We start from the raw sequence: 11466 nt of genomic DNA, 5'->3' as shown, positions 1-11466 counted from the left end.
TTCTTCATCCCCACTAACAAACAGATCTCTCTTGCAGCCATTTCCATTACAGGCCAAGGAATCACTTGCTGATGTTACCATTAATCCAGATCTTTCTTCCTCACAGAAAGAACAGGTCAATGCACTTCTCAACAACTACAAAGACGTCATGTCAGATCTCCCGAATCGCACATCACTTGGCGAACACAACATCTTACTCAAAGTCGGTGATCACAAACAGTTAAAGAGTAAACCTTACCTCATTCCTCATTCCCTTAGGGATACTGTCAGAGATGAAGTAAAGACCATGCTGTCAGTGGGGGTTATAGAACCTTCAGATAGCCCCATAGCTTCCCCAATTGTCTTAGTCAAAAAGCCTGATGGTAGTGACCGTTTTTGCGTTGATTATAGGAAGCTCAACAAGGTCACTGTATTCGACGCTGAACCCATACCCGATCAAGATGAATTATTCACAAAAGTCGCACATGCCAAATACTTTACTAAGATAGACTTAAGTAAAGGCTATTGGCAAGTTCCTATGTCACACAAATCAAAACCACTAACTGCCTTTCTCACTCCTGATGGCCTTTTTCAGTTTACAGTCATGCCCTTCGGCTTGGTGAATGCGCCTGCCTCCTTCAGCCGAATGATGAGAAGACTACTAAAAGGACTTGATGGAGCTGTAAACTATATAGACGATATCCTGATACACTCAACCACGTGGGATCAGCATCTTGTCACACTCACCGAGTTGCTTAGCAGGCTACGAGCAGCAAAACTGACAACCAGACCCAGTGTAAGATTTAGAAAGTGTATTTTTTCTTTGAAATATTTAACATGACGTCAGAGACGCTAATTGAGTTCTAGCATTATTTATCTGGGTCGATAGAGGGCGTTGGAAATTTGCCTTGCCAAGATCGACAAAGATTTAAAGTTCAGCCCGTCGTGACTTTACAGTAGAATTCAAGATAATCGGTACAAGTCCAATGTTGTAAGTAAAAAGACCTTAATATTTCCTTAATGTAATGCATAACTGAATATATGAGACCAAAATTAACTCTATACGATAGTTAATTTGTTGTTAATTTAGCTCATAACTTTGGTGAAAGTGTTTGGAGTTCACGTATAGAATACACGTGTGATAAACGTATATTGACATTGTACATTGATAGGTAATTGGACATGCACATGAAGAGTGTTGCGTAATAGCATATCGGTACGGTACTGTGTGGTAATCTCGCACACAGTGCATAGTAGGCTATTCATGTTTAGAGTTGTAAACGAAATGGAATGTCAAACAAGTGTTCTTTGTTAGCTGCGTTTGGTTCTAAGTTGTTGAAATAGATAAAGTACATTTATAAGTTTGGAAATAAGGCATTAAAGCCAGTTTTGGTGCATTTGAAAGCCCTGATAATTGCAAATAACACATAGGTGAAATGAAAGCGTGGTTATTGGTTTGAATAAAGTTATTGCTAGTTATTAATGCCTCAGAGTATGAAAGTCGTTTAGAGGCAAGGTTATATTGATTTAAGTATCATAGTTTATATAAAGAACACATGAGACAAAGTCAAGGTTTTGTTTAATCACATATAGCAAGGTTTATTCAAGGTTCTTTGAACACAGTCATTGACAAAACATAAAAGGTAAATTTGTTACAGAAAACCAGAATATTTATTTATGCAAGATTCAAACGTCACAATTAATTTGTGCAATACTTAGACTATTTATTTATCTCATGCAAGTACATAATTGTAAAATGTAATTGCATATATACAGATGCTTATTATTGTTTGTTTATATTTTTATGCTACAGATTGAACATGCTCGATGGTATGCTCGATGGTATGCTAGGTCGCATGCTTGATGGTGTACTTGATGCATCGTATGATAACTGGAAATTCTGCGTCACCGAGTCTTTTTGTTTTGAGTACTGTCAACTGTCTAGTCACTCGTAGTTATACGTCACACAAAGTTCAATAACAAAGTTCAATAACAATCGTCACCGTTAAAAACAGTCGTCACCGTCAAGAGCAGTCGTCACCGTAAGTCAGCCATGAGTGGATCATCTGAAAGTATCAAGCCAGAGGACTCAGCCAGTCAAGCTGGTAAGAGTTCAACAGCGTCATCAAGGATAAATACGAAGGCCAGGAAGGCAGCCCTGGCAGCGGAGCTAGCATCCTTAAAGGGACAGCAAGAGTTAGAGCTTCAAGAATTTCAACTACAGCAAAGGAAGGCACAGTTTATGTTAGAAACTAAGCTCAAAGTTGCAGCAGCAGAAGAGGCTGTATATGAACAATATGATCAGCATCCCAGTCAACTCGACATTAAGATAGAACCCACAAGTGAACAACTTGGTCAACAGCAGCAGCCCGTTCAGCCACAGATTCAGGTTAGCGAGCGTAACAACAATGTACAGCAGGAGAATTTGGAAGACACAATGCCATACCCACAGCACAACCAAGATTTGTATCAGTATCAGCAAACACAGCATCGTTTGTTGGAAGCGATAAGCCTATCCAATGTGGAAATCATGAAGTTTAACGGTAACCCTTTACACTATCATGAGTTCATGGCATGTTTTGATAATTTGATAGGCTCGTCTACACTAGACAGAGGGACAAAGCTCATGAAGTTGTATCAGTGCTGTGAAGGTGATGTCAAGAACATCATACAGTGTTGTATGGTAATGGATCCAGTGCTAGGATATCAACGCGCCAGAGAATTACTGAGAGAACGCTTTGGCAGTAGATTTAAGATAGGAGAAGCGTGGATCGAAAAGCTAACTAATGGTTCAGCACTTCATGCAAATGATAGAACTGGACTACGCAAGTTTGCTGATGAATTACAGGTATGTCTTGAGACCCTTAAGGCATTGAATCTAACAAAGGAAATCAGCAGTAACAGAGAGCTGGTCAAACTGGCAGAAAGACTCCCATTTCATCTCAAGGCTAGATGGTTGAAAGTAGTGAGAGACATTAGACAAAGAGGTCGCTCTCCAGATATCGCTGACATGGTGAAATTTGTATCTGATGCCGCCGAAGAAGTTAACGATCCAGTCTTTGGTGAGCTGACTGCGACTTCTCAAAGATCAGCATCTAAACCAAGCTTCAACAAGCAACATTCCAAGAGCAGCTACTCTACAGCAGTCACTGATAATTCAAGCTTTCCTAAGCCCAAGAAGTGCTTCAAGTGTCATCAAGACCATACTTTGTTTGGCTGTGACAGCTTTAAGTCCCTGACACCTGATGAGAGATTTAGATTTGCACAAGAAAACAGACTTATGTTTCAATTGCTTGCAACAAGGTCACACCAGCAGAGTTTGCAAGTTGAACAGAACTTGCTCAGTTCCAGGATGTCAGAGAAAACATACAAAGTTCCTCCATGTAATTCAAAAAAGCTTATCACCTGTAAGAGGTACTCCACATCAAGACGTAGAGAATCAGCCTCAACCAAATAAACATTTGAGATCATCTTCCACTCAGACGCCATTTGAGGAAATTCAAACAGCTCAGAATAGCTTCATTGATGAATCGGTCACAGGGGCCGGTAGGTGCGTACTTCCCATTGTTCCAGTTAGGGTAAGGGCACATGACGAGAGCAAGTCTGTTGAAACTAACGCACTCCTAGACACTGGTTCTACCAGCACGATTTGTACAGCAGCCCTATCCAGACAACTTAATGCAGTGGAAAGGAAGCAAAGTCTAAATCTATCAACACTTGGAAGATCTAACAGCACAGTAGATACATGTACATCAGTTGTTAGCCTTATAGTAGACACAGGCAAAGATACAGAAATAGTGAAGTTACCGCGTGTATATACAAGAGAGTCAATCAACGTCAAAGAATCTCATATTGCCAAGATGGAAGACATCAGAGGATGGAACCACCTAGAAGGAATCAACATTCCTATTGTCACACAACATGAAGTTGGACTTTTGATCGGGCAAGATGTGCCTGAAGCATTGATACCCATAGAAGTTAGAGCATCCAAGGATGGACCATATGCTGTAAGAACCAAATTAGGATGGGCAGTAAGTGGTCCTGTTCAACCCAAGATGCCAGAGGACATACACACAGCTACTACAAGCTTTGTTGGTAGCGACATCAATCTGGAGGATGACAGACTTTAGAGATTTAGGAAGAATGAAAGCTCAGAAGTTCTTCAGAACGACAAAGTTTCGTCCGTCAATGTTTGTAATGCGTCAGCTATCCGGAGAGTAGTGGTGAAAAGGATGGAGTTCACAACCTATCGCCTACGTCATTAGAGAAGAAAACGCCAAAACTACCAGACAACATTTTGACTGCAGAACAGCGTTTGCAGTCATTACCTAAGAGATTACTGATAGATATGCTAAGTAATGACTCTGTAATGAAAGTTAATAAGACAGAACAAGTAGAAGGTACACCCTCATTGTACTTACCTCACTATTTAGTCATAAGTCCACAAGTTATTAGTGATTGTGTGGCAAAGCATAATGAAGTAGCATTACATGACAAGGTTCCACAGGGGCCGGACCTTGCCAAGCATAGTGAAGAAGTATTACCTGACAAGGTTCCCCAGGGGCAGGACCTGGTCAATCTGCCTAGAGTGTCACCTGGTAAACCTTTCTTTAGCTACATGTATTTTGGAGGTGATAGTTTCACACCATACATTGTAAATCGAAATTCAGGAAAGGGATACGGTTGAATCTGTAATGTACATGTTTGGTCATTTAAATTATCTGATGCACATGTATTTTGTTAGAGAAAGGATATAGATTTAAGGCACTTCGAAGATATCTTTCTCATTGTGATGAAACTGTAAAAGGTAGCAGTGAGATCCAAAAGGACGAGTATAGAAATTGTATTTTGGAAATAGCAGAAAGTTCAAAATCAGTGAGCGAGTTAAAATGGCAGTGTCCAAACTCCAATTTCTCTGGTCAAAGTGCATTTAACAAGCAATTTATGCGGAATATGGATTTGGTATATGAATAAGAAGTAAATTCATATTTGAGGTTTATTTGTCAAATTTGTTAAAAATTTCTTTATATTGATTTGCTCTTATTGAACAAAACAAGAATATTAGTGTAGTACCAGTGTAAAATTTATAATTTGATAATTTGATGGCAAAGCAAAAGTAGGAATTGCTAATCAAGGAAATGGAATTTGCATCAGTAATCAAGAATTGTGTTGAAATGCACAAAGGAATGTTTAAGAATTTGAAACCAATCATTCTCATTGTTTCGCGATAAATGACTGTTAGCGAGGAGGACATTTTCAAGCAGTTTATCACGACGACATTCAGCAAAGCAGCAGGAAATTCTTAAAGAATGGAAAGTTTAGAAACATTCAAGACTTGAAACAAGACTATCATGAATCATGAGTTACAACATGAAAGTTTGAAAGTTGACGACAACATGAAGGACTTTGAATTTCAAGATGATGGACATAATAAGTTCTGAAATTCATTAAAATGTTTATTAAATTGCAGATTGAAGAAAGACTATATACATGTAAAAGGGACATTTCAACTTGATAGAGACTAGTTAAACTAGTATATATATATCTCATCCTCAGGAGGTATTTTTTGTGCATTTTGTGATCTAAAAGGCATATTTGATGATCACAGTTGATAAAGTATGTTATTCAAACAAGACTGTATTCTTACAAAGGTGTCAGATTTGATACAGAGAGTTTGATATTATTATTGCTGATTAAGAGAGGACAAAAAACAGGTTCAGTTTTAAGTTTTAACTCCAACTCAATTCAAGTGTTTTGCAGGAAAAGACAATACTTGGAAATATTCAAAGAGTTGTAAGCATTGAAGATGCATTACGTTGGATTTATATTTTGTGTACAAGTTATTTGAAAAATGTTTAAAAAATGATAGGACATACTATATGTTTTTAAAGTGACAATGTTTTATAGTTGATTGCAGGAAGAAAGCAATGCATTATTTTTCTTGAGCATGACTGAATGTCTCTACTCTCTAAGTAACGAAATTTTAAAGTTGATATTGAATTATTTTCTAGACTGCCATATTGAAAAGGGTTGTCGATTTCAATTGTTGTCGAAGACAACTACGTGTACGTAAGCAAATAGTGCATGTTATTATATTCAGGTACATACAATTTAAAGGTATTTGAAGTTCAGTGAGTTATTGTTTTTTACCAGTCAGTTCAGGTGATTTAAAGGGAAGCAAGATAGTGTAAAATTCAATTGTAAAAGAAAGGTTGATAAATGCTCCGTTGTGTCTACGCATTTAAGGGGCCGGAGTGTAAGATTTAGAAAGTGTATTTTTTCTTTGAAATATTTAACATGACGTCAGAGACGTTTATTGAGATTTAGCATTATTTATCTGGGTCGATGGAGGGCGCTGGAAATTTGCCTTGCCAAGATCGACAAAGATTTAAAGTTCAGCCCGTCGTGACTTTACAGTAGAATTCAAGATAATCGGTACAAGTCCAATGTTGTAAGTAAAAAGACCTTAATATTTCCTTAATGTAATGCTTAACTGAATATATGAGACCAAAACTAACTCTAGATGATAATTAACTTGTTGTTAATTTAGCTCATAACTTTGGTGAAAGTGTTTGGAGTTCACGTATAGAATACACGTGTGATAAACGTATATTGACATTGTACACTGATAGGTAATTGGACATGCACATGAAGAGTGTTGCGTAATAGCATATCGGTACGGTACTGTGTGGTAATCTTGCACACAGTGCATAGTAGGCTATTCATGTTTAGAGCTGTAAACGAAATGGAATGTCAAACAAGTGTTCTTTGTTAGCTGCGTTTGGTTCTAAGTTGTTGAAATAGATAAAGTACATTTATAAGTTTGGAAATAAGGCATTAAAGCCAGTTTTGGTGCATTTGAAAGCCCTGATAATTGCAAATAACACATAGGTGAAATGAAAACGTGGTTATTGGTTTGAATAAAGTTATTGCTAGTTATTAATGCCTCAGAGTATGAAAGTCGTTTAGAGGCAAGGTTATATTGATTTAAGTATCATAGTTTATATAAAGAACACATGAGACAAAGTCAAGGTTTTGTTTAATCACATATAGCAAAGTTTATTCAAGGTTCTTTGAACACAGTCATTGACAAAACATAAAAGGTAAATTTGTTACAGAAAACCAGAATATTTATTTATGCAAGATTCAAACGTCACAATTAATTTGTGCAATACTTAGACTATTTATTTATCTCATGCAAGTACATAATTGTAAAATGTAATTGCATATATACAGATGCTTATTATTGTTTGTTTATATTTTTATGCTACAGATTGAACATGCTCGATGGTATGCTAGGTCGCATGCTTGATGGTGTACTTGATGCATCGTATGATAACTGGAAATTCTGCGTCACCGAGTCTTTTTGTTTTGAGTACTGTCAACTGTCTAGTCACTCGTAGTTATACGTCACACCCAGTAAATGCTTTGTGGGACAATCGAAGGTCGAATTTCTGAGACACGTAATCGAAGATGGAACAGTAAGTCCTCGACCAGAGAAACTCAAAGCCATCCAAGAAATCAGCCGACCTCAAACCAAACGAGAGCTTCGATCATTTCTCGGCATGACCAACTACTATAGGAAGTTCATACCCAACTATTCTGCCATTTCCGCTCCACTGACAGATAGGACTCGGAAAGATGAACCAAATCAAATCAGATGGGAAACCAATCAGGAACAGGCCTTCAACACACTCAAAGACAAACTAACCAATCCACCCATCCTTCATCTACCAGACTTGTCAACAGATTTCATACTCAGAACAGATGCATCAAATGTTGGAATTGGAGCAGTCTTGCTTCAGACACACGAAGAGGAACGATTCCCAGTAGCATATGCAAGTCGTTACTTCGAAGAGAACAAGCATATTCCACCATTGAACGTGAGTATTTAGCCATAATTTGGGCTGTAAGAAAGTTCGAGCCATACTTATATGGTAGACAATTTGTGCTCGAAACTGATCATCAACCATTAACCTACATGAATAGTGTTAACCCAGCCAATGGGAGACTGATGCGCTGGATCTTAGCATTGCAACCTTACAGATTTCGCGTAGAAGCGATTCGCGGCAGCGACAATGTCGGAGCAGACGTATTGAGTAGGTTGTGAAAAAAAAGTAAAAGTAAAAGCATTTTCTCGAAGAGGGGAGTAAAATGTCACATTAAAAATGCATTTATTTTATTTATTTTCCTCAGCAAAGCTTGCTTATTTATCTAAGTTTCACTCTACAGCCAGGTTGCTAAGAGACAAGGAGTAGATCTTATGCAAGAGTGAGTAGGAGATGGGAGAAGTGTGTGTGAGATTCCTTTTGCTAGAATTGAATTGAGATAATTTGCATTTCTATTGTGTGTTGTGTCCAGGGTGGTAGACTTGTATAGGTCCCTTTTAGTGAGCTCAGTGAGCCTTTCTTTTTAAACAGCTGCTTAAAATACTTTTGGGGAAATTGGGAGGAGACCCCAGTAGCTTTCCACTAGTTTTCTGGCATTGCATCTTGGAGACTTTGTGTAACACACACCTATGCAATTTTGGGGCAGTCGCCATTTTATCTGCCATCTTGATAATTTTTGAATTTCAACTTTAATCAGAAAAGCAGCCTTTCTTGTTTCATATTGGCTGGAACTTATAAATACCTGTATGAGGTCAGATTTAGCTGAAATTATGCTGTTATTTTTATGCATGTATTGAAGTAGCCATCGGTAAGTTAATCTGTGATTTCTTAGTTCTTTTATTAAAAAAAAGAAAAACAGAAAAGGATTGAAAGACTTCAGAGATGATTTGAAATGTAGATGTAAATCTTTATAAACCTTATGAAATAGTAAAACACATGTGAGGAAGAATATAAGTATCATTAAAGGATGTTATTCTATAAGTTTATGTGACAGTGAATTCATTCTTTATAAAATGATATTCTTGAATGTGATTTGAACCTCAGAGTAAATGTTCAAACAAGTTTTTATCAATTATAGTATGACATAAAAATAACCTCCAGTTGATGTGACTGTTAGGATATATTGTAGAGAGATTCTTGGTTTTGTCTAATTATAGATGGTTCTAAGATCGGGATATATTCCAAGACCGGATATTTTCCAGGATCGGGACATTTCCCAAGACCGGGTCGCTTTGGAGACTGATGAATTGTTTTAAGCTGAACATTATAAAGTGCTGACTCTTGAGGTTTTCGGTCAACATGTTATATGACAGATAAGTTGTAAATAGCAGTAAGAGAGAAAGCAGGAGACTTTCGTTAAATTTGAACTAGCTTTCTAAATACCAGAAAGTCTTGGAAATTGACATTTCAGAAAATAGACGTTGATTATGAAGGTGACAGAACATGAACAGTTTGATAATGAGAAGGGTTTATTCTAATTTGGATCCTTATGAGATGTGATGTCGATTAACAGTTAGAAGAGTTTATTCGAATTTGAATCTTTGTACTTAGATATGTCGATTGACAGAGTTTTGAGCTAGAGTTTAGGTGCATAATTTTTTAAGCTCAAGTTCAGGAGTTAGAAGGATTTTGAAATGTAATGACAAAAATGTTGTGATAAGAGATATAAAGTGGTGAGCATATAATTCTATGAAGGTGGATTAATGCAGGATCCTTTCATAGGAATGTTTGGTAGTGGTTATTGTGAAAACAAAATGAAACAGAGTTAAAGGTTTAATTGATATTTTGGAGGTAATTTTGCAGGTGAAAATGTAATACACTGAATTTTGAAGTTGGTGATTAGATCAGTGCAGGATCTTTTCAGTTATATTGGAGTTAGAGATAGATCGAGAGTTGAATATTATAGCTTGGGTCAATGCAGGATCCTTTGATTGTAAACTTGTGAATCAGAGTACTTTTCAGAACACTTTATCATTTGGAGGTGTTAGTTTTATTTCCCCTTTTGAACGTCAAAGAGAGATATGTTGATATTGGAGTTTTATATACTGAAATAAATTGTAAATTGTGATTTAGTATATATTGAGTTTTACTTGCATTTTATTTGGAGTCCGCCCATGTGACAGAAGGCATTGTTTTATATCGCATAAAATAATTTGTATACATGGCGGTGGCCCTTCGAAGTTGCCCAACCCTTTATTTTGTTATGACAATATAGATGTACATTTAAAATATCGTCTCAATGAAGCCCTCATCTGGAAAAGGGCACTTATTAAAGGTAGCATCTGCATTATGTAGAGGAGGCCCTGGCACTGGGAAGCGGGGGCTGAAGCACCCGAAAGATTTTCCGGGGTGGTGTGCTGCGTGTGTTATTCTCCATAGACAGCACCACTGGAATTCCGGCAAATATTACCACAAAATAGAAACGTTACTAGAATAACCTTCATTTTGTAGTGCAATCCTTTTTGTTTATTTGCTCGTTAAAATGATGTAAATTTGAAAAAAGGTTCAATGTGAAGTTTTGGTCCCAAGATATTTTAAAGGAAATAAAGAAAAAAGGATTGCATTACAAAATGAAGGTTATTTTGGTGACGGTTTTTTTTTCGTTTTGTTACGTCTGCCGGAATTTCAGGGGGTGCTAAGGAGAATAATGCACGCAGCACACCCCCCCCCCCCCCGGAAATCTTGTGGGTGCTTCAGCCCCCGCTTTCCAGTGCCAGGGCCTCCTCTACATAATGTAGATGCTACCTTTAATAAGTGCCCTTTTCCAGATGAGGGCTTCATTTAGACTGTATTTTACATACATGTATACATTGTCAGAACAAAATAAAGGGTTGGCCAACTTCGACAGGCCACCGTCATGTACACGAACTTATTTTATGCGATATAAAACAATGCCTTCTAAGTTTGTTTATTTTTTTCAAGAGAATTCTTCAATGTACCACAGCTCTTCTACATGTCAATAGTAGAGTATTTTCTTTTGAATCTATTCCAAGATAGCAATACAAACAAAAGTAATCTTTTAAAAGTTCTAAAGACAATAAATTATTTTGAATACATAAAACCAAAAGGCGAAAGGCTATCCTAGGCATGCTCCTGTTGGATTTTAGCATTTACTGTGCTAGAGCATTACTACAAACGGCAGAGCAATAATAATAATAATTATTATTATAATAATTATAATGATATTAATTGTAATTATAGTAATATCAATAGAGATGAATGTAAATATAAGAATATAGATATAAAAATTGCTTTATTATATGCCCGTATATATCACACATTACGGTGTGGCAGACACACCAACAAAAGCGATACGAGAAGCCGATGGAAGCTACTGTGTTGGGATTGTGTTATCTCGAATGACATTCCATCATGACCATTAATCGCTTTATTGTCCAATTCGTGAGTGTGACTGTGACATAGAGGTTGTTTTGGTCTCGTTTTAGGGCAATAATGTCTTACATTTTGACATATTTGCCCTCTCTCTAAGCAAATTAAGACACTAATACTGTCATGAAGCATATCGATGTTTTCGCTAATATATTATCTTTCATGTAGAATGTTGACATTGTGTATTAATTGGTGTTATTTATAAAAC

At 36.9% G+C, this 11466-nt stretch overlaps 1 protein-coding gene across 1 annotated transcript; it reads left to right on the top strand.

Annotated features, from left to right (window-relative positions):
* Positions 1–779: 779 nt before the first annotated feature.
* LOC121420653 lies at positions 780–3436 on the top strand. Its single transcript, XM_041615316.1, has 2 exons — positions 780–970; positions 1793–3436. The coding sequence occupies exon 2, from the start codon at positions 2033–2035 to the stop codon at positions 3434–3436; it is 1404 nt and encodes a 467-aa protein (XP_041471250.1). The 5' UTR covers positions 780–970; positions 1793–2032.
* Positions 3437–11466: the final 8030 nt, after the last annotated feature.

This window comes from Lytechinus variegatus, chromosome 8, assembly GCF_018143015.1.
Source record: "Lytechinus variegatus isolate NC3 chromosome 8, Lvar_3.0, whole genome shotgun sequence".
Taxonomy (NCBI): Eukaryota; Metazoa; Echinodermata; class Echinoidea; order Temnopleuroida; family Toxopneustidae; genus Lytechinus; species Lytechinus variegatus.
The sequence above is the reverse complement of the archived record's forward strand: the minus strand, read 5'-3'. Positions and strand labels throughout refer to the sequence as shown.